We start from the raw sequence: 26983 nt of genomic DNA on the forward strand, positions 1-26983 counted from the left end.
TTAGTTGAGTGAGTTCTTTCAAGTCTGATTATTATTTCCCATGTTTGTCAAATTTATTTTTTCCTTTTCAATCCAGATTACTGGCTGTTAGTCTGAAATACTTTGAGCTCCTGGTGACATCATGTGGTTGCTTGTATAACTGCAAGTTGGATCTTGGCGACTCCCAGTTGGATCAATGGTGTTAGTTAGACCAATGAAGACGAATTTTTTGTTTTTTACTCCAGGAGCTAGAGAGATAGCTTAGTGGTTAAGAACACATACCTCTTTTGAGGAGAACTGGAGTTCAGATGGAAGCACCCAATGTCAGGCAGCTCATAACAGACATCTCCAAGTGGATCCAAATCCTGTGATCTCCTCAGGCACTTACATTCAGGTGCACATCCCTGCACATAAACACACACACACACACACACACACACACACACACACACACACACACACACACACACTCTTAAATTTTTTTTTTCAGTAAAAAATAATTGAAAACAAAAGAGATGAAATCCTCTCTTGGTTGTGGGGTAGTTTCTAGTTGACTGGAAAACTCGTTAGTCCAGCAAAGGCATCGTAGACCTCCAACTGAAGAATATCCCCATCACCTGATGAGAACGAACATCACTGGCTCATACAGAAAGGGAGAAACCAGTCCACCCTTATCTTTGACTAACTCAGTTCATAGAGTTCAAGCCTCTGTGAAACTTTGTTTTGTTCTTGGTGGTGGGTTTTTGTTGTTGTTTGTTTTGCTTTTTGAGACATAGTCTTTCTACTCACTATATAGACCAGGCTGGTCTCAAACTCACAGAGATCCGCCCAAGATCAGCCTAGTCAGTATCTCAGCATGGATGGGAGTGAGTTTATAAGACCCCACTCCTAGTAGAGAAGCTAAAGCTGCTGGGGGAAGAATTGGTTTTCTTTAGGGGTGAGATTCCTGATAGTTTGTTGACACTTGGGTTCAATTCCCAGCACCCATACGGTGGCTTATAACTGCTTGTAACTCTAGTTCCAGGGGCTCTATTACCCTCTTCTGGCCTCTGCAGGCACTGAACACACATCTGGTACACACACACACACACACACACACACACACACACACACACACACCATACATGTAAAATAAAATGTTTTAAAAATTTAAAAATTAAACCTAAAAAGAGGGAGTCTGGGTTGGGTGTGGCGGTCCATGTCTTTAATCCCAGCATTTGGGAGTCAAAGGCAAAAGGATCTCTGAGTTTGAGGCCAGCCTGATCCAGGACAGGCAGGGATGTATAGAAAAGACCCTGTCTCAAAGTCTGGGTTTCTCAAGAGAGAGCTCTATCACTGGGAGACTGGATAGCTCATCCTACAAACAGAAAGCAGGCCTACAATCCAGCTATTCATGAAGTTTAGGATGCAGTTCACAAGTTAAAAGCCAGCCTGGGCAGCATAGTTGGTAAAAGTGAAAACAGGGTTAGGGATATAGCAATAGGGTAATTGTCTATCAGGCAGGAGGCCTGGGTTTAAGTTCTAGTATTGGGGGAGGGGAGAATAAGTGTCTGGGCTTTGATGGAACTGGCAAGATGGTATAAATTATCCTACTAATGTCTGATTTAATTCTGCTTTTGGTCGAGGGGAAACCATTGCACAGAAGTGACCTGGACCAGATCACCACAAATATGGACTTGGCACCTTCTTTCCCACTTGTGCCACAGTGACAGGGACTTTTGGGCCACTGTTGTCACCTCTTTCTGAACTAGGGTGAGTTGGGGAGATAAAGTGCAGAACTGAGTTTGAGTAGAACCTCTGCTGTGTTGATTGGGAACGTAACCCCCAGAAACAGTCACTTTCCTTCTCATAAGGACTCCTAAAAGCCAATTACCCATCACTCACCACTACGGCTATGCTTCAAATCCTATTTTGTGGTTCTGGGGACTGAGGTAAGTGCCTAGTACATCAGGCAGCAGTTTTTACCATTAAGCTAAATCCACCATTTAAAAACTTGTTTGAGACATGGTCTCCCCGATTTGTGTAGGTGATTGCTTCCAACTCATGAGTTGCTGGGACCACAAACATATGTTGCCATGAACTTCATACGATTTTTAATGAAATCTAACACAAATCTCAATTCGATGAGTTTTTATAATGTACCTGCGCCAACTGTGGGAAGCCAAGGAATCGGGGAGCATGGAAAGAGGCTACTTAGATGTAGGATCTCAACCTACAGTCTTCTGAGGGCTACCATGAGAAGACTTAGGGGAGTGAGTGAGTTGGCTCTTCTTAGCTGAGGCTATAGACATCAGCAACCAGAGGGAGACAAGGACCAATCCAGTCCTGTAAGGACAGGATGTTTAGTGGGGGGTTTGCCTCTGTTCCTCACAGGTAACTCCTATTTACTCCTGAGGAAAAACCCTGGGATCAAGCTGCATCCCTGGGCTTCTAAGATAGGTGAAAGTAACCTTCCAGTTATGGCGATGGCCTGGTGGGCTTTGGACCAGGCACTAGGGCTCCCTGGCACTATTTGCTGTATACTTGGGATACCTCCTCTAACAAGCCCTGTACTTTTATCAGCTGATTGTCAAATACACAAATGAATAGCACTATGCTCCCCTTTTAGGTAAGAGTGGAGCCTCAGGCAAGAGAGCAGGGGTAGACAGGGTGAATACAGAGACACTGGCCTCCATGTGAAAGTCTTCCCTCCCTTGACCATAAAGACCCAGCTTCTCCCTTTTCCAGACACAAGGATGGAAGAGAACTATTTAGAAACTAGGACCTTTGACAGTTTATTTCTTGTTCAAGATGTGAACAAATGGTTTTTATTGCATTTACTATCTCTGGGTAATGCACTGAGCAGAAAAAGAAAGTCTTGTAATTCTCTGATTGGGTCTGAAATAAACTTCTTGATGTGAAAATCAGGAGAGAGCACCAGAGGCCTTGAATTCATTTTCCCAGGCTTCCTGACAGCTGAGAGCTGGTACAGCCTACAGAACCAGCCTGGCTGCAGTTCTCAGGTTCAGTCATAGTCACACTGAGGCCAACACCCTCATGGCTGAGCCCAACACCAGTGGGCCAGGGCAGTAAGACCACATTTTTGATTGCTTGAGGTTTCCTATGAACAACCACTCCCAGAATCACAGGCTCTGAACTTAAAGGCCACGGGTAAGGATTCCTCCTTGCAGATGGCTGTAGTTCTGAAAGCAGACAACTAGGATTGAATCCAGCATTCAAAGGAACGAAAGCACGCTACCTCAAGTTCGAATTGGTTCATCTGGGGCAGGAATAACAACAGCACCACGGAATTATCTGGAGTTTGGCTATGTCCACTCAAACCCCAGTGTTGAAGTCCTTACTCCCAGTACCCGAGATGTGACTTTATTTGGAAATGGCCACTCCAGATGTAGGTGGGGTTCTGCTGCAGGAGACAGGATGAGCCCCAACCCAAAAACTGGGATCCTTGTACAAAAGTAAGTTTGGAGACTGACACAGTGGAGATGAAGGCAAAGATAGAGAGACATTTGTACAAGCACAGGGCTACAGACAAGTGTTAGTGACCACCAGACCCAGGATGATTCCCTCTTCTAGCCTCAGAAAGAACCAATCCTGTTGACACCAGACCTCGGCCTTGCAGTTTCCATAACCGTGTCAATGCCACCTGCTGCTATTAGAAGAGCCTATGTTTAGTATGAGTTATAACAGTGCTAGGAAGCTAAACAAACTGCCTTGGAGTTGATACCCTTGAAGGACATGGCTTCACAGAAGCTTCTGTCCCAGGGTTTGGCTCACCTGGCAAAGGAGCCTTGAGGGGCCAAACTCTCAATTCTCAGACAGAATGGGTAGGAATCAGAGTAGTGACAGGCAGTTTCCATCCCACATTTATAAAGGATCTTTGTGGCACAAAGAAGATATTTTGGGATAGGTGCGCACACTTTTAAAATGTGAGCTCCTGATCCCCATATGAGCTTAGCCTAATAGGGTCTAATGACAATTCCCCACAGATCCTAGAGGCCCTCCTGGCCATCTGTAGATCTGTGGGGCATTCTGGACACAGTGATCTCAGGTTGACTTCTGAGGACAGGACCAGGGTCAGTACTTTAGGCAAGCTCCCCACTATACACACCCCGCCTCTCCAAACGATGGATTAGGGGCAGCCCAGTCCCTCTGAGGGCTGGAGCAAGTGGCTGGAGGGCTCCAAGATGCAGATCTTGAGGCTGGAGTTACCTCACCTCCCTGGGTTTGGGCACAGTAGAGGGAATGCTCAGGTGGCTACTTTCTATCTGGAGAGGAAGAGGCATGGCACCAGAAGTTGGACACTACCTGAGAGCAAAGGGCAGGTGGTTTGGGTTTGGTGCTGGGGCAGGGACTAGCTTGTGGGGCCACACCCTGATCAGTATGAGTTCAGAGCCTGCTTGGAGCGACGCTTCATGTGCAGGCGCTCGTGGCGGAGGAGATCATAATTCTGCCGAAAAGTTTTGACACAGTACCGACACTGGAGTGGACGGGCCTCATTCTTCAGGTGACAGTGGCTACGGTGTCTCACCAAATGGTCGTGTCGCTGGAAACCCTTCCCGCAGTTCCCACACTGGAAGCCCAGCTTGGCCTTGCTCTTCTCCAGCAGGGCATGGGCATCTGCGCCCTCTGTTTCCAACGCATCCTCCTCACTCTTCTGCACGGGTTGCTGTTTGTCTGTCTGCAAGTGGATCCGTCGGTGGGAGAGCAGGTGTGAGTTGAGGCGGAAGCTCTTTCCACACACAGTGCACCTGTAGGGCTTCTGGGCCTCATGGGTCTCCAGGTGTTCATCCAGGTCCTCACTGTCACTGAATAGCTCTCCACACACTGAGCATTTGTGTGGTTTCTGCTCCCTGCGGCTGCGCAGGTGCCGGATGAAGTTGACTCTCCAGCGGAAGATCTTTCCACAGTTCGGACACACATAAGACTTCTGTGAGCTCTGTACCTCACCCCCAACCTCAGTGCTGCTCCTGTGGGTTGGGAGACTATGAGGCTTTTCTGCAGGGCTCCCCAGCTCCTCGGTGCAGTATGGGCTATGTTGGGAGTCCTCATCCCCAGAACTGGACAGCACGATCTCAATGGTCACCTCCTGGTCCAGGTTGCTCTTTAGGGGTGGTGGGTCACCACCACCTCCTGTTACAAGAAACCAGTATGGTCAGTGGAATTGTCCAGATGACTTCCTACCCCAGCTCTTAGAAAACCTACTCAGAAAGGCTTAAGTGGGGGTCCAGATACCCTGGGGTTGTAGCATTCCTTAGTAACTCTGGAGGGTTTGGTTGTCCTGCATAGGCTGCTGGTGTAACAACTGGATCTCTTTCTGGCCTTCCTGCTGCTTTTCCCTAATCCTTTCCTTTCAAAGCATTCCTTCCTGAGCCACTGGGACTTAAAATTCTAAGAACTGGCACTTACCTGTGTAAACCTTTGACACACCATTTATATTACTTACTTAACTAGGCACCATGCCAAGGACCCTGGAGGTTCAGGGACCATGTTAGGGATGTGGTGTGCACAGCCCCCTCTGCTCCTAGACATTAACGAGTGCTGCATTACTTATGCTGTACACTCTCACAGGCACAGGGACATGCCCAAGGAAGAAGGGTAGGAGTAGAACTTGACCCTCACTGGTTCCCAACCTAAGTTTGACAGAGCTAGAAGCTGGGCTTTAAAGCTCATCTCTCCTCTGGGTTTTCCAGCTGAGAGGTCGCATTCTAGCCAGGCAGCTTTTCTAAGCCCGTGCAGCATATCTATAAGACTGAAATGACCACAGCTGTTCTGCTTTCCAGGTGGCTGGTGGGGCAACTCCAGTCGTGAAACACTTTCGAGACCTCAGACTAGACAGGTAGAAGATGCTATTGAGCTCTTGTTAATGACAACATTCTTTTATTAATTACTATTAGCTTTCAGTGAAAGAAAAAGTGCTACTACAGTGGACTACAAATGCCAAAGGCAAGTTGACGTCTATGTAGAACCTTGCCCTTGAAAAATGAAGGCTAGAGAAGGCTTAGCAGTTAAGAATGCTTGCTGCTATTCCAGAGGACCTGCTTTGGTTCCAAGCACCAAGGTCAGGCAGTTTACAACCTGGAACTCTAATGTCCTCTTCTGGTCTCCATCGGGACCCACAGGCATGTGTACATATACACATATGTGTAGTGTGTGGGTAAAGAACCAGAACAAAATTATTCTTAAGCCAAGTGGCTTCTCTTTTGTTCCACACAGGTAAATAGCTTACAGACAGCTGCTGCACCTCCATAGGCCCTTTTCCTTTCTCCCACACAGCTCGACTCCCATATAAACCCTAACCCACAACAAAGAGGGCCAATACTTTTCTGAATGCCTAGGCTACTCTAAGAGTGAATATATCTTTTGCTTATACCATACTTGTACACAGTATGTCTGGTCTACATATGTGCTATCTGTGTGCTGGTGTGACACATCTGTATTGGGGGCAGTCATCTCAAATCAGTTGTCAGCATGTTAAGAAAAGGTATGCAGCTGTGTATGGGTTATGAACAGCAGAGACAGAAAGTAGAGCTGCCTAAGTCTGGAAGGTAATAAGTCCCAGACATCAAACATTGAGTTTTACAGCGTTGGACTTTGGTTTGGAATTGAATGTGCCCTGGTTTTTCTGTCTTGCACTAAGAAAACCTATAACTTATTTTTCATTTTACAAGAGCCCACGGTTGAGAAGCTGTACCTTTTTTTTTTGGGGGGGGGGGTTGTTTCAAGACAGAGTTTCTCTGTGTAGCTCTGGCTGGGATTAAAGGTATGTACCATCACTGCCTAGCAAGACTTTGTACTTTAAAAGACTTTGGACATTTTAAGAAGACTGAACATTTTTGTTTGTTTGGTTTGGTTTTTTTGAGATAGGGTCTCACTATGTAGCCCTGGCTGTCCTGGAACTTACTCTATAGAGCAGGTTGGACTTAAACTCAGAGATCAGCCTGCCTCTGCCTCCTGAGTGCTGGAACTAAAGGCGTGTCCTGGAAAAAAGACCAAACTTTTAAGTGTTTGAATTTTAAAGACTGTGGAACTTTTAAAAGTTGCAATGTTTTGAGCTGGGCATAGTGGCACACGCCTTTGAGCCCAGCACTCGGGCAGAGGCAGGTGAATCTATGTGAGTTCAAGGCCAGCCTGGTCTACAAAGAGAGTTCTAGGACAATCAGAGCTGTTACACAGAGAAACCCTGTCTCAAAAAACCAAAAAGTTGAAATGTTTTATATTGTGATAGTAATTACAATACAAGATCTTGGGGACAAATAAGAAAGGAAAGTTTATGACTTAATATGATGTGTTTTGTATATCACGTTGACAAGGGTCAATTGTGTTGGTTAATTTTACTTCACTTTGAAATAAGCTAGTCATGTGGGAAGAGGCTATCTTAATTTAGAAAATATCTCCATATGACTGGGATATGGGAAAGTCTGTGGCGCATTTTCTTGACTGATGACTGATTCGGGAGGGCTCAGCCCACTTAGGGTGGTGTCAACCCTAGGCATTCGGTTCTGAGTTGTGTAAGAAAGCAGGCTGAACAAGCCATAGGAGCACGCCAGTAGGAAGCATTTTTCTATAGCCTCTGCTTAAGTTCCTGCCTCCAGATTCCTGCTCTTGCTTCCCTTAGTGATAAAGTGTGACCCCGTGTAAGTTGAAATAAACCCTTTCCTCTCTAAGTTGCTTCTTCTGGTCATGGTGTTTTATTTTAGCAAGAGACTTCAACTATGACTAAGGCTAAGGTATTGTGTTATTAGCAAGAAAAAGTTTTTTTAAATTTTGTTTTTGAGACAGGGTTTCTCTGTGTAGATTTAGCTGTCCTGTATCTTACTCTGTAGGCCAGGTTGGTCTCGAACTCACAGAGTTCCACCTGCCTCTGCCTCCCAAGTGATGGGATTAAAGGCCAGAAAAGAGTTTTAAGAGTTGAACACAAGTGAATGAAAAGATGCAGAAAAGAAAAAGACAAGGTATTGGTAGAGAGGGGTCTCCCACTTCCAGGCTGACTGACCATGCTCTAGAATCCACTCATGATGGGGAGCTTAGCACTAATGGCTGAATGTCCTGCACTGCACAAGGTGGACATACCAATCCTACCTGCAAAAGCATCACAAGTGAAAAAAATGTGTGACTCTAGACAACTGTAGGAAGCCACTGAGGCACTGGGTTCAAAGATGTGTTTAGCAGAGCCTGTGTGTGCTAATTAGAACAACATCCGGTCCCCAACAATGTTAAAAGATAGCACACTGTAGTCTGCCCTGGAGGTGGTTACGATGACAAGACTAGGACTGGGAAGGCATCAATGCACCTTCTGCGTTCTAGAATCAGCTCTTTACAACAAGATCATCTTGGGATTCTGGCTACCCACCATCAGGTAAAAAACACTCACTACATACAGAGCAGTGTCACATTGCCCTCAACAATCTACTAAGGCAATGAGTAGCCACTGTGGGATGGGCAAACAGCAGGACAAAACCAGACAAGAGGCTGACAACCCCACAGCAGCAATCAACACACACATGTCCATCATCTCTCCCCCACATTCAGACCATGCACCACAAGGTCACACACCACACCCAGGCTCCTCACCTGGACAAGGACTTTGAGTGAGTGCCACCTGCTGGCAGGGCTGGAGCTCTGGCACCTGCAGCTCCTCCCATTTCCTTCCTTCTTCTTGGGATGGCTGGAGACTGGGAAGGTCTTTCCAAAGAAAATGGAGAAAGCAATGTCATATACAGGTATCACTACTCAGAAACAACTAAGGAAGAGGTAGTTTATGATCTGTAGGTGCTGTGTTCCCTCCTGGGGCCTGGGATGAAGGGGTCATTCCCCTGAGTGAATGAACCGGCAGGCAAATGAGCAAAGTCCACGAACCTAGATTCTGAAGCTGGACAGGATAATGTAGGTTCTAGTTCTGCCCGTTTACCTCTGTGACCATAGACAAGTAACAGCCTTGTCCCTAAGGTCATTGCTACCTTCCAAGGTAGGCCCCATACCGACCTTTAGGCCACAGACCTTCCACAAATAGACTATGCTGATGCTATGAGGCAAAGATGGGAGGGCCTGAGGGGATGGCAGTCCAGGGTTGCTGTTGATTCTGTTCAAGGCTACTTCCCTTCATAGCACAGGTTACACATGCATACGTGTGCACTGGCATTCTAGGCATGCACACATGCACCACACCCACCCACCCACCCATGTTCTGAACAAACAGATACATGGTGCAGATGAATCTTAGCCCATCTCTCCCCATGGAATTCTTCCAGAATCTGTGTGTGAGTGGGGTGGGGTGGGGGGTGGGGGGTGTGCAGGCAAGCACAGTGTCTAAAGGAGTTGTGCTTTGTGCCCAGTCCTCAGCCACAGCATCTGACCACTTTTCTGGAGAGGACTTTACTGAAAACATAATGCCACTATGGACTTCTGTTGAAGACATTTTCCCTTTCTATTAGTCCCTGGACAAAGAATATAGTCTCAATGGACAGCAAAATCCAGACTGCCCACTCTCTGCACAAAGCCAGAGGCACGGCAAGACATGGAATGCCATGAGAGTGGGGAGTCATGGAGAGACATGGGGATGCTGTGGTGGCAACGGTGTTCTACCCTGCTGCCCACCCATCTCTGGACTGTCACTCACCTAAGCAGGAGACCTGGAGTGCTTCTTTACCCTGGAGGTCTGCCATCTCTGTAACCCGTGGCCTGTTCTCCTCTTCGGGTGAGAAGTCTGGCTGAGCTGCAGGATCGTCTGTTCACAAAGAGGTATGACACCTTCAACAGTGACCTGCTTTTGCAGGTGACCAGGGAGGTAACCCTTGTCCAGCCCAAGAAGAGACTGAGAAGAGATAGCCACTGGGCTGTGACAGGTTCCACTGAGCTGTGACAGGCTGGGGCTATAGAGGAGAGCAAGGCCAGGAAACTGGGGAAGGGTGAAAGGCAACATATGACAGAGCAGGCCAGGGCTTAGGACCATCCCTCTGAGGCCTCCTGGATGCTTACGAAAGGGTACTGGAGCAACAATGATTGGAAGCTAATGGAAACACTGAAATATCATATCTGGTTTGTGGGACAGAGCCTAAGAGCCTAATCTACATGTGTTAGGACAGCCAGGTCACCCACAAGCTACCTGTGGGTCCTGTACTGATTGCTTGCTGTCAAGGTAAGGGAGTAAACAGAGAGACCAGACTCAGCCACAGTACCTGAACCTCCCAGGTGGTGTCCATCACTCTGAGTAAGTCCCCCCGCCCACTTTCCATGTACTTGGCTTCATGAGGAGTTAGGTCTTACTTGGAGGCATGGAAACCCCGTAGTCTTCCCCGATGATGAACTCTCCATAGAAACCAGTCTGTGCTGGATCCAGAAGGGACCAGTCCTCTTCTGAGAAGCATAAGATCATGTCCTTAAATGGAGAAACTCGGTTCTGAAAGTACAGAGCAGGGCTGTGTCAGCTGAGGAGAAGCAGGGCCTTTGTGTGTATCAGCTGTGATGACCAGATGCCATGGTCAGGTGGCATGTAACATGAGGCATTTATGCCTGATGACTTCAGAGGCAGATAGCAAGACGGAGGCGGAGCAGATGGGTCTCTGGTAAGAGCCTGCTTTTTTTTGGGGGGGGGGGCAGTTAAAAAGACTGAGGCTCCTTGCTGGACAGTAGTGGCACAGGTCTTTAATCCCAGCAGCCAGGAGGTGGAGGCAGGCAGATCTCTGTGAGTTCAAGGCCAGCCTGGTCTATAGAGTGAGTTCTAGGGCAGCCAGGGCTGTTGCACAGAGAAACCCTGTCTGGAAAAACAAAACAAAACAAAATATCCAGGATTCTCACATGGTAGAAGGGGCAAAGGACTCTCCCAGGGTCCTATCCAGTATTATTACATTTTAACCATGTCTACCACCCCTCTGGATTGGTAGAAAGGACAAACAGAATTAAGACTCACTAAATTTATAGGAACTTTCAACATTGCTTGGCCCAAAGCCTGACCTTCAGTTCTCTGCAATTTCAGACCCAGCCCTTTGGGAAACATAGATGTTTGAGCACCTTCCTCTGGAGCCTGAGCCTCTTTAGCTATTAAAAAGAGAAGTCTTGGGTGTTGCCAAGAATTTATGAAGGCTATTAAGGATGGGCTCCAAAGCTATAGAGAAAGCCCTGTCTTGAAAAACCTAAAATAAAATGAGTAAATACATAAATAAAATAAAGCCAGTTGGTGTTCTTGTATTTTAGATTGTTATTTCAAGCCACTAAAACAAAAGGTTTAATTAAAAAACTTTTAAGATTTATTTTATGTTGTATGGGTGATCTACCTGCATGTATGTCTGTGCACTACATGCATGCAGTGCCTATAGAGTCCAGAAGAGGACATCAGATCCCTGGGACTGGTGTTAACAGACAGTTGTCAGTTGCCATGTAGGTGCAGGGAATTGAACCCAGGTCATCTGGAAGAGCAGCCAGTACTCCTAACCACTGAAGCAATTCTCCAGCTTCTTTTGTTTTGTTTTGTTGTTGTTTGCTACCATGCTGGGTTATTAAGGTTTTTATGAACAGTTTATTCTCGTCTCTTTTGCTCAGACACAGAAAGTTGATTGCTTAGTCAGAATCTCACCATCTTCAGCAGATGCTAGGTCTGCCACCCACCTGCAAAGCTCTTACAGTAACCATCCGAAGTACCTCCTCCTCCTCAGGACCACTAGTCAAAACCAAGAGATGCTGGATCCAACCCCACATCTTCTGCCTAGCCAATCAGGAGCTTTAGTCAATCCCATACTACACTCTTGCTACCCTCATCCCAATTTACTGCAATAATACCTAACAGGCAGATGCTGAACTGAAAACAAAAACTTTAAGAAGATGCCTCAATGGACTGTCTAAGATGAAAGTCTAGACTAACCTGGAAGATGCAGTGCAACCTGCAGCTTAATCACCAAGTCATACAAAGCAGGACACATCTGTGGTGCTTAGGAGAAGACTGCCACCAATGGGCCCTGAGACAATACAGGGTGGATCATTGCCCCTGTATCCATACCTGACTCAGAGGAAACCAAGCAATTCATTTTCTATGGGGACTCTGTTTGGGCCAAATCCTGAAGTATTTACCCGGGACAGGAGGATGGCTCTGAGATCCTTTGGAAGAGCCCTTTTACAATGATGATGTGCTACTTCTCATATCAACATGGGTCAGAAACCTTCCCATCAGCTTGCTGCAGGGGTTGTCTCTCACCACAGCATGATTAAAAGGCCAGTGGCAAGTAGTGGTGGTGCACACCTTTAATCCCAGCACCACGGAGGCAGAGGCAGAGGCAGAGGCAGAGGCAGAGGCAGAGGCAGAGGCAGAGGCAGAGCCAGGCGAATCTCTGTGAGTTTGAGGCCAACCTGGTCTACAGAGTGAGTTCTAGGACAGCTAGGGCTACACAGAGAAACCCTGTCTCGAAAAACAAAAACAAAAAACCCAGTGGCTAGACAACCAAATTGCCTTGAGGTGTATACATTAGCAGAGTAAGGAGGTGTGCTGGCTGAATATCTTGCTGTATGGGCAACAAAGACCCATGTGGAAAATATTAGATAGGCTTCATGGACTTTCTCAGACTTAGTCTATTAGTGTTTTGTTGTTGTTGTTGTTTTAGTTAATAACTAAATATTTTCATTGTTCAGGAAAAGAAAAAAACTATTACCAGATCTATGTTGCAGTCCTTTGACTATGATAATCTCTAAATGCTGAACATTTCCTCTCTCCCAACTATGTAAATTGGTAGACCAAATTCTAGCCACATTATGCTTGCTCAAAAAAAATGAAACCACCCACCTACGCCTTTCCAAAACAAGTCACTTCTAAAAATACAGAACAGGCCTCAGGGTAACTGGGTATTCTTTCCTACCTTCCTCTCTCCTACCACTTGTGGTAACTAAGTTAAAGGACATGTCACAGACCTCATCTACCAACCAACCATCCTCCTCTATAGAATACCCCTTCCTAGGCAGCCTTCCCCAAAGAGGATGAGATCTGAAGACTACTTAAAGCATAGGAAAACACAGTAGTCATCTGGGTGGGGATGCTTTCTCTGAAAGAGTCCAATGGAAAATGGGGGTACGGGGATGGGGTATAGGGAGGAGGGGGGCTGGAGAGATGGCCCAGCAGTTAAGAATACCTGTTGCCTTTACAAAGGACCTGAGTTTGATTCCTAGTACCCACATGGTACACATGCATACATACAAAATAAACTTAAATTTTTTTTTTTTTTTTTTTAAAGAGGAACCAGTAGAAAGAAAAACTCTGAGGTGTTCTGAGCCACAGGTCAGAGAATGGAGAGAAGAGACTAGATCTTTTTTAACTGTTTCAGGTTAAACCAGCAAAGGAGAAGAAAATCTGTCCATGTCACTTTTCTGTATTTAAGTTCTTAAGGTCATAGCATATCCTACTTTTGGAAACAACCAGCCAGGAAGTAGGGAGAGTTAAGGGCTAGAAAGGGCAGCACATACCTTCCACATATAATCCTACTAGCTCTTGGAGCCTGAGGCAGAAAGATGGCCATGAGTGCAAACTAGCCTGGGATACAGTGTAAAAATCTGTCTCAAAAAGGAAAAAACAAGACCCTTCTCTTCATAGACTAGCCTCCTTCCCGTTGACAGTTTCTGTCTTGTCCCTGTAATCTAGAACAAGTGAAGGTTCAGTATGATCCATCTACTCACTACTCCCCAAATCTCACTATGAAATACCTCAGCCTCAGGTCCTATGGACACTTTCCGAAATGTGTCACAGTCCTCCGTCTTCAGTTCCTATCTGTACAGTGCCACTTCTTTGTTTTTTTAAAACATTAACAATTTTACAGTTCGTTTTATGTATATGGGTACTTTGCTTGTGTACTGCTTGAGCAGTTGAATACCATGGAACTGGAGTTACAGATGGCTGTGAGCTGCCATGTGGGTGCAGGGAATCAAATTCAGGTACTCTGGAAGAAGTCAGCCCTCTTAATTCCTGAGCCATTTCTTTCTCCAGCTCCACTTCTTGGGCGTCAGGGCCTTTCACAGTGTCTTCTGAGATAGAAGTGACAAGGCAAGTCTCTGAGGCCTATTTATATGCATGTACATGCACATACATTTGCATAAGTACGGGTGTAAACAGAGACCAAAGATAGCCTTGGGCATTATTCCCATCTACTTTTATAGCATTTTGTTGTTGTTGTTGATAGACAAGGCCTGGAACTCACCAAGCGAATGAAAAGAAGAAATGAAAAGGAAAGGAAAGGACACGACTACTCCTGGGTATGGTGGAGGAGAAAGTTTATTATAGATATGTGGAGAGCACAGTAAGAGCCAGGGACATCTGGGAGAGTCCAGAGTGGACATGCCTAGACTGAGCTAGGCCATGTGGGGTGAGGGGGAAGGAAAGGGGAGAGAGGGGAACCAGGTGCAGCAGCCAGGAGGCAAAAGATACAAAAGGGAAGGGCAACCAAATGTCTGGATTATATTGGGAAGAGCCTCTGGGAGGAGGGCAACCCAGCCTCTGGGCTGCAGAGTTCAGGGTAGAGGGCTCGGGGTATGTTGCCGTCCATACCCTGTAACAGGTAGGGACTGAAGGATGCTGGGAGAACCAGGTGGCTCCTCAGAGTTTGTTAAATAGGCACCTCAGAGTTTGTTCCCATGTTTGAAAGTGAACACCAAGTAGACCAGGGGAGCCCAGGGAGCCATCTGTTTTGGTCTCCCTGGTACTGAGATTGTGTACACCACTACTGTTCCTGGCTTTTTTATGTGGGTCTTGGGGATTGAGCTCAGGTCCTCATGCTAGCAAGGTAACTTTGACAAATGAGCAATCTCTCCAGGCCCATCTGGGGCCTCTTCTGTGAAAGCACCAATTTCATTCATAAGGATAATGAGCTTATGACCTCCCCAAAGCTCCCTTTTTAAACTCAGAATGGAGGGGAACAAACACTGAGGCCACAGCACAGAAAGTGATGCTACAAAAAGGGGAGGATACAAGCTGGGACTGTAGACAGAACCCACAGCCCAAGCTAGCCTCAAGAGCATTATGACTGATGGTTGGAGAGCACGGCAACAGGCACAGACAAAACAAATAATTAAAACTCTTTAAAAAAAAAAAAAAGCATGAAATGACCTTTAGTTTAAGATATATTTGAAACAAATGAATTACGCATAAACTTGGGTCTTATTCCAAGTTCTCATTTTATTTGTTTGTTTGAGACAGGATTTCTCTGGTTGTCTTGGAACTCACTTTGTAGAACATGTTGACCTTGAACTCAAGAGACCAGGGCTACTCAGCTTCCCAAGTGCTGGGACTAAAGGTCTGTACTGCGACCACCGCACCACCACTCTGTCCAAGTTCTCATTTTATATATGCAAATATTTCAACACTCACCTTAAACCTAACAGCCCTAAGCATTTTGGAAAGGGGTTGGCAACTTTGCATGTCTCTTGTTCTTAACCCTCTTCTACTGGCGCAGCCCTAAGTCCTGTGGAGCCTACACTCCTTGTGGGGAGGTCACACTAGTATCACAGGAGGAGCAGGAAAGGCAATGAGAAGGCAAAGCTAAGAGGTCTGCTGAGGACCATAGGAGATGAAGACATTGGGTTGGAGAGAAATGCACTCGACCTTGGAGACCAGATCCTGGCTGCACCCTCTTCAAACACCAGCCACACCCCTCAGAACACCGAAGCAAGCAAGAGTGGCCCAGGAACACACAAAGCATGCCTACACGTGGTCACACGATGGTGCTGTAACTGGTATTCGTTCTTCCTGAAATGTAGCTACTATTTTGAAGATCACCTCATTAAAATACACTTTGTGAAGTAAAGGACAGGTTTCTCCTCTTCACTGGAAGATTTAGAAAAGGAGAGAAGTCTCTTCCAGGGGCTTTATCTGTACACCTGCAGTTTCTTGGAGTGGCCTGGCAAGCAGCACCTGGGACTGCAGAACAGCAGAAGCAATGGGCATCTTTAGGCCCAGTCCTGCTCACCTTGGTCTTTGGGCTAAGGCTGAATATCCTGTGGCAAAGAGCAAGCAGGTCAGAGTCCTGGAAGAACTGAGCTGTTTTTGGAAATCACTCACCGGGGGCAGCTGGCAGGTGGTCACAGGCTGGACGTCCCTGACACTCTGCTCCTGAACAAGGAAAACATCTTGCGGAACTGGAAGAGATGGAAAAGATGTCCCAAAGAGAGCCAGGCCTGGGCCCCAACACCTCCCAGACTTCCAGGGGTAGCTCTGTGCTTCAGATTGTGCAAGAAAAGGAAAGCAGAGAGGGACCAACAGGGAGCCATTCCTGGTGCTCTGCATAAACCTCACTCTGTCTTAACTTGCAAAATGAGCACTTTGCAAACCACAAGGGTTCTGGTAGTCGTTCAGATAGACAACAGAGGCTATCACTGGGAAGGTGTGGGTTTAGGATGGCCTGATTAATTAGCTATTCAATCTCTGTAGATCCAGGGACCAGTTTCAGCATCTAAAATATGCCCAAGAGCCAGGTATAGCATTACATTATCAGTCAGCAGTTGAATCAGTGAAGAAAACAAGGTCTACAAGAGAGACGAAGAGCTAAGGAAGGGTGGGGAGGACAAAGGGCACATGACATTGAAGTGGGGAGGAGACTACTAGGGTAAAATAAAGGGGGAATGAACAGAAGGGTGGGGAGGAGATCAACAAGAACTATAACCTAACACTTTATATGCAAAAATATGTATGTATATTAAAGTTGTATGCCATCACACCAGGCTGCATATTGCCTCTTACATATACAGTGTTCTGGATACGTATCAGAAGAGGGCACCAGACTGAACTGTAGATGGTTGTGAGCCACCATGTGGTTGCTGTGAATTGAACTCAGGACCCCTGGAAGAGTAGTCAGTGCTCTTAACCTCTGAGCCATCTCTCCAGCCCTGCATACTGTCTCTTAAAATTCATTTTTCCCCCACCACTTGGGAGGCAGAGGCAGGTGGATCTCAGTGAGTTTCAGGCCACATAGCAAGTTTCATGACACTCAGAAGGACCTGTCTCAACAAAATAAACAAGAGTGAGAACAAGAGTGAAAAAGAGAGAGGGGAGAGAAAGAGAGGAGGGAGAGAGAATATTCAAGCAAAAATACAGACACTTGGGATCCCAGTCAGTCATAGAAGGTGAAATCTATCACCTGTGCAGCGTGGGTGACCCTGGAACACATATCCTGAGAGAAATAAGCCAGGCACAGGATAACCAGCATGGCTCAATCTTGCTCATATATGGAATTTTAAAACTTAGTAGGGTATGATGGTGCTACAGTCCCAGCATTTGGTAGGCCAAGGAATAAACATCCAAACTCTGAGGCCAACTTGAGTTATACAGTGAGTTCCAGGCTAATGACACCTAGCCTCAATAAATAGAGTATTATTTCTAACTATTTCATGCTATATCATAGGTTTCCCAAGCAAGTTTTAGAGCTCTTTGTGGTATCTGGAGGAAATGTTTTAATTCTGTTCCCTAATTCCCGCCACCAACCATGGATGGATCACTGTCTTATTCTACCCAAACAAAGCCTAGCTTTGAGGGAAGAGCTTCACAAGTAGAAGCTGTATCTCTAGCAAATCCTAGTGTTTAATGTTTTCCCAATGCTGTGCAGCAGGAAATCCTGTACTGAGTATTGCTCAAGTAAGCAACCCAAAGCCAGAGTGGATGCTTCATTATCTCAGACAACTGGGGTTCTAGAAGGTTCTTCACAGCAGGCCTCTCCCTGGGCATTCTTCCCCTAGGACTGCTTATATATACGTATCCCCAGGCTGCTTGCACAGTACTGTTGATTTGGGGAAATGGACATTTCCTGATATATCTGAATTATTTTCCCTGGAAATTCACATGCTCAAATCCTCACCCCTAGGCATCTCAGAATGTGACTGTATTTGGAGGAAGGCTCTCCAAGGAATCAATTAAGTTAGAACAATGTCATGAGCATGGACCCAAATTCAACATAACTGGTGTCACTAAAGAGGGGTAGCTAGAAGACAGCTATACAGTTAGAAGATACAGCAAGAAGTAGCTCTCTATACATGAAAGTAAGGAAGCTCTGAAGAACCCAAGGCTGAGCTCTCCTTCACTTCAGACCTGCAGCCTCACAGCTGTGAGAGAATAAACTGCTGTTAGGTAAGTGATCCAGTGTGTAGAAATTGGTGGGCAGGCAACCAAATTAACACACCTGCCTTCACTTCTCATCACAGAGGGACAGAAGAGTTCTGATTTGTACAGAAGTCAGTAAATGTTTGCAGGAAGGAAAATTAATTATACATACACACTATACACACACACACACATATGTATATATGTACTTTTTTTTTAAGAAAAAGATTATTGCCTTTATGATCAAGTAGGCCTGTAATTGAAACTCTCAGGAGGTTGAGGCAGGAGAGTCATGAATTCGAGGACAACATGAGGAAGGGGAAGTGGAGAAGAACAGAGAAAGGGATAGGAAGAGGAAGGAAAAGAGAAAACAGCCTTTGTTTTTAGTTTGTGTGAAGTCTGAGAGATTGAACCTGGGGCTTACACGTGGCAGGCAGATACTCTACCACAGAGCTTGTACCTCCAGCTCACTCAAAAGATTCAACGCCAGAAACAATTTTTGAAAATCACAAGAATGCACTTTTCCCATTATAATTAGAGTAACATGGCAAAGCCACCAAACATGTATGAAACCTCACGGTGCCACAACTTTCCAGGATCATTAGCCCAACTCAACCAAGAAGTTGAACAAAAAAAAAAAAAAAAAAAAAAAAAAAAAAAGAATCCTGTGTGCATACCTTTTTCTTGTTCTTTAGCATTTACACTGTAGGGGCATTATAAAAAAACGAGAAACAAATTACACAGGCTATGTCTAAGTTATATAAAAATATTGTGAACAGAGGTAGCATTCAGAAGGTTAAGGTAGATTGAGAGTTTTCAGCTAGACTGGGCAACACAGCAGGACCCATCTCAGAAAACAAAACAAAACCAAAACCCACGATGTCATTTTTTGTTCATTTATTTCTCCAGACAGAGTCTCACCTTATATCTCTAGCTGGTCTGGAACTTGATATATAGACCAGGCTGGTCTCCAAATCACAGGATCCACCAGCCTCTTGCTGAGTGCTGGGATTAAAGGTGTGTGCCACCATGCCACAATGTTGGTGTTGTCTTCTAAGAGGGACACAGGGTCCCTAGTCCTTGAGGGACTTTGAGGAACAAACCTCAAGGAATCAAGAACTGACCTACTGTAGCTCAAAGGAATGGGGGCTCTGGCTTTGTGGGTGACACCCCCCTCTCTTTGCAGCTGCTGGATGCTTTGAATAGATACATACCCAAACTCTGCCACAAGGCACTGGGACCATCTGCAGGAGAGGCCTCTGCTCTCTCCCGGGGGGATTTAGGTTTTCCTACAGCTGCAGGGTAACCCAGGCAAGACAATATGGTTTTGAGAGAACAGAAGCAAGACCCATGCTCAGATCAAGCCATAGGCCCTGGTCCTACAGTGACTATGTCTCCACTGAGAATATACTCAAAAAAAGAAGACCTATAACCTCACACCATCTGCTCAAGGCCTTCCCTCTGGGAGGACTCAATACCAAGAAGAGTCTCTGGGTTGGTTGCTCTGTGGAAGGACCCAGACCACAGTTCATAGTTCAGAGGAGACAAGAGAAACCTGTGAATGTAAAAAAGCCTTCACCTCCATCAGCACCAGAGCACGGGGATGACTGGTAGTTCAGCTCCCCAACTCACAGCACAGGCTGCATACCTGGGTCCTCAGTGGGCTGGCCTGGTGGTCTGCTTAGGAGCCCTAGGCCCTGTGCTAGGGCCACAGGCTGGGCATCAGGGTTGCTCTGGGACTCTGCTGACATTCGTTCTTGTTCTAGGTCCTGAGGCCCAGGCCCATCGCCATCGTCAATCACCACCGGATCTTCACAGTGCTTGAGCTGCAATCCCAGAGACAGCAGGTCAGGGCCAGGTAGAGAGAAGTTAAGACTTAGAGCCCTGTCTGTAGGCTCTGCACGGGTCTGGGTAGGCCCTCTTTCTTTTTGGTCCTGGCGGCCATGGACTCTACAGGTAATAATCATCTCAACTTAGACTTCATAGAGAGTAATGTTTGCTTTCTTAGGAAGGCAAACACTGGGTTTAGGCAGATTTTCTCATCTTGGGGTCAAGGGTCTCACAAGGTCAGCGGGGCTCCCCTCTCCCAGATTCCCAGTGCTCACCCACTGCCAGGGTCTCCCTGGCTCCCGTTCCAGAGCCTCTACTGCAGCCACAGCCTGCTCTCCGCTCTCCGGCTCCTGGGCACGCACCCAGCTCTGAATCTCCCACGGCAGGATGGCCAAGAACTGCTCCAGCACCAGTAGCTCCAGGATCTGCTCCTTCGTGTGCCTTTCGAGCCGAAGCCAACCCCGGCACAGCTCCCAGAGGCGCTGCAGCGCCTCCCTCGGGCCTGCAGCCTCCTGGTAGCGAAATCGGCGGAAGAGGCGGCGAGAGGACTCTGGGCTGGGAGGCTCACCCTGTGGGCTGGGGTTCTCTCCAGGAGGACTCCGCATTTTCCTGGGCTCCTCACTTTCCTTTGGAGCCAAGACTCGTGGGCACAGGGCTGTGGGCATGATGGGATTTGATGGGGGTCAGCGGCAGAAGACGACCCTATTTCCAAACAGAAATTGCTGGCTTCAATGCTCTGATCTCCTGTGGTTGTTTCTGGGAGGGTGGTAGACAGGGCCCATGGGAGACCAGCCCTTTGAGGAATCCCTGGGGAATGTATGAAGTGTTGGTATGGCTGGTCCTTACACATGGGGACAGAAAGGAGACGGCCCTTCCCACCAGCATCACTCCGTGTAGATTCCCCTAACAGGTGGCAGTGGAGGCAGGAAATCTGGGAGAGAAGTGGTGGCCTTTCAACAGGACACTGGTGTTTTCAGCATCCCTGGAGAACAGGCCACATGCAGATATGTGTAACCAAGGTTTGTGATACCTTTGGTGGACGGGTCCTCTTGGAGGATATAGGTCCAGCAGACCACAATCTTGAAGTTTTGGAACCAAAGTCACTGTCTTGGTTCTTGAGATCTTCGAAAATTGAACTAAAAAAAAAAAAAGGCAAATGATGAGCCATCCAAGACCATTGTGGGACAATATCACTCTGCCAAGGACACAATGGGTGGACAAGAGCCCAACAGAACCTGCACTCTGTGTCGGCAGGGGCAAAAACTTCCAGGCAGAGAAGAAACTCAAAAAAAAAAAAAAAAAAAAAAAAAAACAACAACAACAACAAAAACAACAAAACAAAACCAAAACCCACTGTATTTTAAAACACCATCATTAGGCCTAGGATGCAGCTTGGTACTCCTCTTCCCCAAATATCAGTGCTTTATGGCAAGCATTACACCCAACTAAGTCCAGCATAGAACTATAATCTTATCTAAAGACCATTTGTTTCTGGAGGCTGGAGAGACAACTTAATAGTTAAGTTTTCCTACCACCCACCTCAAGTTGTTCAAAAAGCCCTTTAATTCCAACTCCAGGGTCTCTAAAAGCTTCTTCTGACCTCCATGGGCTCGGCACTCAAGTGCATACACCTACACACAGATATCTATACAGGTATACAGATAGTTTTAAAAATAAAATCTTAGCCATAAAAATAATTCACTGGGCGTTGATGGCGCACAACTTTAATCCCAGCACTTGGGAGGCAGAGGCAGGCAGATCTCTGTGAGTTCAAGGCCAGCCTGGTCTACAGAGTGAGTTCTAGGACAGCTAGGAATATTACATACAGAAACCCTGTCTCAAAAAACCAAATAAGTAAATAAAATAAAAACAATTCTAAAAAGTTACTTGTTGTAGTTAGGGGTGTGTGTGTGTGTGTGTGTGTGTGTGTGTGTGTGTGTGTGTAAAACAATGTAACTAGAGAAAGAAGCCAAGATTTGGGGGAAGGAATTATATGGGAAGGGTTGGAGGAAAGGGGAAAAATGATGTAATTACATTTTAATATGTAAAATGTGGTTAAAAAATAAAAACTACTTTTATCTCATTGGTTTAGGCAGTGGTACACACTGACGTCACAGACCTTCCTCTCTTGACGAACTCTTGGTGCCACAGACTGACACACACACTGGGGCTGGAGTTCTCTATACCTCCCTGGCTATCAAGTAGAAATCCCAGCAAACACCAGGGGCACAGCATAGCATGGCCACTCCATTTGACCTCTGTTCTCTGGCCCACACTTTTGAACACTAGGAGAAAAGGCAAATGGAGACACACAGGGTTCTGCTCTCAGGACTCTAGGAACCCCAGGCAGGGCCACTGACCTTTCACACCCTCACCTGGAGGCGATTTCTAGCAGGACAGCACCACCTTGCAGGAAGACAAGCGATACCAAAAAAAGCCACCAAACAACCGAACAACACCTGGAACCCCAAATTTTCTATATTCCTTTGATTTCCGAAGTAAAGACAAACAGACACTCGAAGCCAAACTCTGAAAGCAACAGGCTGTGAACCGCGACGGCTCTTACATTTTACTCTGGTATTAAGAACCCAAACTGGGCCCCGCCCGCTCTCTTGCCAGCTTCCTCCGCCCACTCTCTCCCACCTGCTGGGCCCTGAATGGCTCAGGTCTGAACCCATGGTGAGGTTCCCAGCGTCCCACACTCAGCACCCAGCTCTGCTATGGGACTGCTCTCTGAGAGCCCAGAGGCCAGACAGGCGTGTGCCTCTTTGTCACCCTGGCACCTGGCGCGCAGGAGTCTCCGAAGCGGAAGCTTTATGAATGAACTACCGTTAGTGAGGGGAGGGCTCCCGCAGGGGCGGGGCTTGCCCAAAGCAGTTGAAGGAGCAGCATCCGAGGAAAGGAATGAGGAGGGTGTTTTAGGCCAGGAGAACTATGGGGTTTCTGTCGCTTACACTCTTCCAGGTTTGCTGGCTCTTCACCTCGAAGCCCGAGATTGCAGGGCGGCAGGTTCTCACCTTCCAGCTCGGTCTCTCTGGTGTCTCGGCCGAGGTGGCTCCTCTGCATGGGCCAGACTCTAGATGATCTCGGGATCATCTAGAAAGCATCAGCTGGGCTTGGGAGACGCCTGAAAGACAATCGAATTGCTTCATCCCCGAGGGCACCGATGAGGACACAGCGCTGGGAGCAGGGATCTGGGCCAGGGCGCGGGAAGTGGAGAACAGGGAGCAGGACCCAGGCGCAGGGCTGGGGATCAGAGCGCGCGCGGGAAGTGGGGAGCAGGATCCGGGTTCAGGCAGCAGGACATGGAAAACCCGGCCACGGTATACTCACCGCTGAGCAGCGTCCCGGTTGGCGGGCCGCGCAGGCCGGGCCGCCGCGGAAAGGAAAGGCCGGAGCCCTCCGGCTCCCTCCCCTGGGACACTTCCTGCACCGCTCTAGGACCGAGGAGGTCTCCTCATCTCAGTGGTTCGCTTCCCCGCCTCCCGGCCGAGGTGTACGCGGGGGGTGACATCCGACACCCCCGGCCCGCGCGGCCCGCCCCGCCCCGCTCTGTGCTCGCCCTGCTTGGGCGCGGGGTCCGGGCTTTGGCTCTGTGGGCCTTCGCAGTCCGTTCAGGATGCGCGCGTCCCGGCGGGACCCGGGCGCTGGGGGCCAGTTTGGGCGGCCACTAGCTAGCGAGGCCGGCCTGGGGCGCCGCTCTTCCCGCTCCTCTCGTGTGGGCGCAGGGAAGGGCCGGTCTGGCGGCGCTGGCGGAATGCCAGAATTGGGAGGAGGCGAGATGAGGTGTAAGGGGATCTCTCTGTGACCACCCGCATCCAGTCTGTGCCGGTGTGGCCCAACCCCTTCCAGCCAAAATTCCATTTCAGAGCCGGCGCTTCCACAGCCACCCAGGCCAGCAAGACTGGAGAAATGCAGATCCGACGATCCACTGGGCCGGCCAAAGCATCGGCCAGCGCCTTCGTGGCATGGAAACAAACCATCTGCAGTTTCTGTTTAAGGAAGGTTGTAGCATTCTGTGTCCCTCTGAGCACTAGTATGGTCCTGGTGAGTACGGAGAGAGAAGGCTGCCAATCCTGAGAGTAGAAGTCAGGGCAGTGAGCTTGCTGCTGGCTTAGTGAAAAGAGGTTGATAGACTGCATAGAGACAGGACTGACTTTTACTTCAGTCACGGTGAGTGAGAGGCAACCAAGAACTAGGGCATCTGAACCGATTTCTGCTGTATCCACCCTGTGCTATTGAATAGAGTTCAGTTCCACCACCCCACATCTGTTCTCCAGGGCTGGACAATGGAACCGGACTGTCCAAGGGAAGAGGCAAAGGAAGTTCTGCCCAGAAGTGAGCTACTGTGCTGATTTTCTAGCTATCCTCTTTCAAGGGTAACGTGGAAGGAAGTCGGTTCCCTTAAAGAAGGTGGCTTTCTGGAGACACCCCATCACCGGCAGACTGTTTTTGTCTTGTGGGTCTATGTGCTTCCATTTCCTTCTTTCTAATAACTGGGATAATTACTTCTGACTAGTAAATATCAAGTCAAATTCCAGATTTTGTGACTTTAGATGAACCAAACCGATGAGTGAATGGTTATTTGTTCCTCGGGTGCAGCAAATCTGAGCCAGGGTCACCCAGGGCTGGGACTTGAGGCTTGCAGGTAGCAGGAGGAGCCACTCTCAGCTTATCTAGATTTAAAGATTCATACTAGTCTCTTCTCAGGAAGCACAGCATAGACTCTAGGCCCTAGATCAGCCAGAGACCCTAAGGCTAGTCAAGCCTAGCAGTCGGTCCAGAAACTGAGCTCATGCCTGATGGCTGCTGAGTACTTGGGTTCCTGGGCTTGGCTCATTGGAACCCTCAAACAGGTAAAACGAAGGGGCGAGATGGCTGGTACACTTCGTGTGTGTGTGTGTGTGTGTGTGTGTGTGTGTGTGTGTGTGTGTGTGTGTGTATGTTTTTCTCCCACCTCTCCCCTTCAGTTTCTTCCCTTGGTCTCACACCTCAGCATTCAGGTCCCCTCTCACTGTTTGGTAGCCACCCACGGCTCTAAATATGCCTTCATTTTCTGTTTCTTCTGCATTGAGCCCAGCATAGGGACTAATGAACTGGTTTGTGAATCAGAACACCTGTGTTCAATCATGCCCGTCAAGGCCCAGTCAGGTGATCTCAGGCCTGCATAACCTTTCTGTGCCTCAGGTGCCTCACACAGAAGACAGGTGATGCTGTCTGCTTCATTTTGTGGTCATCCAGGAAATGTGTACTGGGGGTCTACAAGGCATCTGCAGCATTAAGCTCCCATCCAAATCCCGGGACACATTTGTACACACCACTGGCCATCAGAAGGGCAAATGATGAGCAAAACCAGGTGCTGATCTGCAGAGCCACAGGAAGACTCCAAAGCAGAGCAGCAGCCTCAAGACAGTAGTGATGAGCAGGGCCTGAGAATCATTACCTCACTGTCTTGAAGGGCAGGGTAGATCAGACTTCCTGGCAGAGGTGGCCTTTGAAATGAGGTTGAGGTGTTGGAGCCCTGGGTCAGCACTGGGAGTCACAGAAAGGCTTTGTGCTCTATAACAGCCAGGGCTCTGTCAGGAGTTGTGGGTGAAGAACTGGAAGGCACTCTGCCTGTAAACCCTGCCCCATCTGTGCTACCACTATCCAGTCATTGTGCCAGCTTCGAAGTGAGGGGGACTTTTATTTTTGCCAAGAATGAGAGACAGACTCAAAAATCAACTTCTCAAGCCTTAGGTGTCGGGATGTTATAGCTATGTAATAAACGTGAGGAGCTGAGTGCCAAGGTCCGCGCCTACAATCCTACCACTCGGAGAGTTAGAGGCCAACCTGCACTGTGTTAGATATCTAGAAGCAGGCCAGCCTGGACTCCCTGGCCAGACTATCTCAAGGAGGGAAAATGAAGATGGGAGGGCCAAATAATAAAACAGAAGCATTCATTTTTTTCTGGGGTTTCTGGAAATTTTCCAGGAATTTGGGTGTCTCTTCATTCCTTTTGTGATTCTTGACAATTATTAACAGCCAGGAGATAGGAGGTATTGTTTAGCCTGCAGATGGGATTATAATGAAGATAGAGCTTCATTGTATCTTAAATTAGCTTAGATCTATCCAGTTTCAGCTGGCCCACCAGAAAAGGTACTTTGGCCTTTAGAGACCCAGCTCTCGGAAAGGGTTAGGGAGAGGTGGATATTTAGCTAGGCCACTGACTCAGGGTAACATGAGAAAACTAAAGAGAGCTCAACTTCAAGAAGCTGGAGAGAATGAAATAATAAATAACATCAGGGACCTGGGATATAGCTGGGTTGGTACAGTGCTTGCCTAGCATGCACAAGGCACTGACTGGTTCAGTCTCCAGGACCATATAAATGGTCATGAAGATGCACACCTATAATCCCAGCATATAGGAGTAGAGGCAGGAGGATCAAAAGTTCAATCCTTGGCTACATAACTAATGTGAGGGGTGGGGCCCTGTCTTAAAAAACATGGTTTGCAGGGCTCATAGGGATTCAGAGACTAAACTGACAATCAGGGAGCCTGTATGGGCCTAGGTTCTCTGCATATATATTATGGTTATGTAGCTTGATATTCTTGGACTCCTAAGGATGGGAATGGGGGCTATCTCTGACTTTGCCTGTTTTGGGGACCCCTATCCTCCTACTGGGTTGCCTCATCCAGCCTTAACATGAAGGGATGTGTCTAGTTTTATTACAACTTGATATGCCATTTTGGTTGACATCCCTGGAGGCATGCTCTTTTTCTGAAGGGAAAGGGAGGAGGGGTGGATCTGGGGGAGAGGGGAGGTGGGAGAGGGATGGGGAGGAGAGGAGGAAGGGGAATCTGGTCAGGATGTAATATATGAGAGAAAAAAAAATGTTATGACCAAAGGTGCCCATGATCCTTTATGCAAAAAAAACTTGCTGGGACACACACACACTATATATATATATATATATATATATTATATATAATATAATATACATATAATATATGTACACATGTATTTCTACTTTCATATATATATATATATATATATATATATATATATATATATATATGAGAGAAGTATGTTGAGAAAATAAGGGACTCAGTGGGAGTGGGACAAAAGGGTAATGGAAT

The 26983-nt window shown here is 47.3% G+C and overlaps 1 protein-coding gene across 5 annotated transcripts; it reads right to left on the reverse strand.

The window, feature by feature from the left end:
- Positions 1 to 2728: 2728 nt before the first annotated feature.
- Znf496 (zinc finger protein 496) lies at positions 2729 to 23580 on the reverse strand. 5 transcript variants are annotated; one of them, XM_035447709.1, is made up of 10 exons: positions 23198 to 23580; positions 22882 to 22991; positions 20895 to 21000; positions 20140 to 20519; positions 19683 to 19860; positions 16004 to 16080; positions 10243 to 10375; positions 9596 to 9703; positions 8551 to 8661; positions 2729 to 5109 (listed from the first exon to the last, which is right to left on the reverse strand). In XM_035447709.1, exons 4-10 carry the CDS (start codon positions 20467 to 20469, stop codon positions 4355 to 4357), a joined length of 1692 nt encoding a protein of 563 aa, XP_035303600.1. In that variant the 5' UTR covers positions 20470 to 20519; positions 20895 to 21000; positions 22882 to 22991; positions 23198 to 23580; the 3' UTR covers positions 2729 to 4354. The 5 variants fall into 5 exon arrangements, with proteins under 5 accessions (XP_035303600.1, XP_027283139.1, XP_027283136.1 ...); XM_027427338.2 differs by having other exon boundaries at positions 22819 to 22991; XM_027427335.2 differs by having other exon boundaries at positions 20140 to 20566; positions 23198 to 23579.
- Positions 23581 to 26983: the final 3403 nt, after the last annotated feature.

The sequence above is a fragment of the Cricetulus griseus genome, chromosome 7 (genome assembly GCF_003668045.3).
Source record: "Cricetulus griseus strain 17A/GY chromosome 7, alternate assembly CriGri-PICRH-1.0, whole genome shotgun sequence".
Classification (NCBI taxonomy): Eukaryota; Metazoa; Chordata; class Mammalia; order Rodentia; family Cricetidae; genus Cricetulus; species Cricetulus griseus.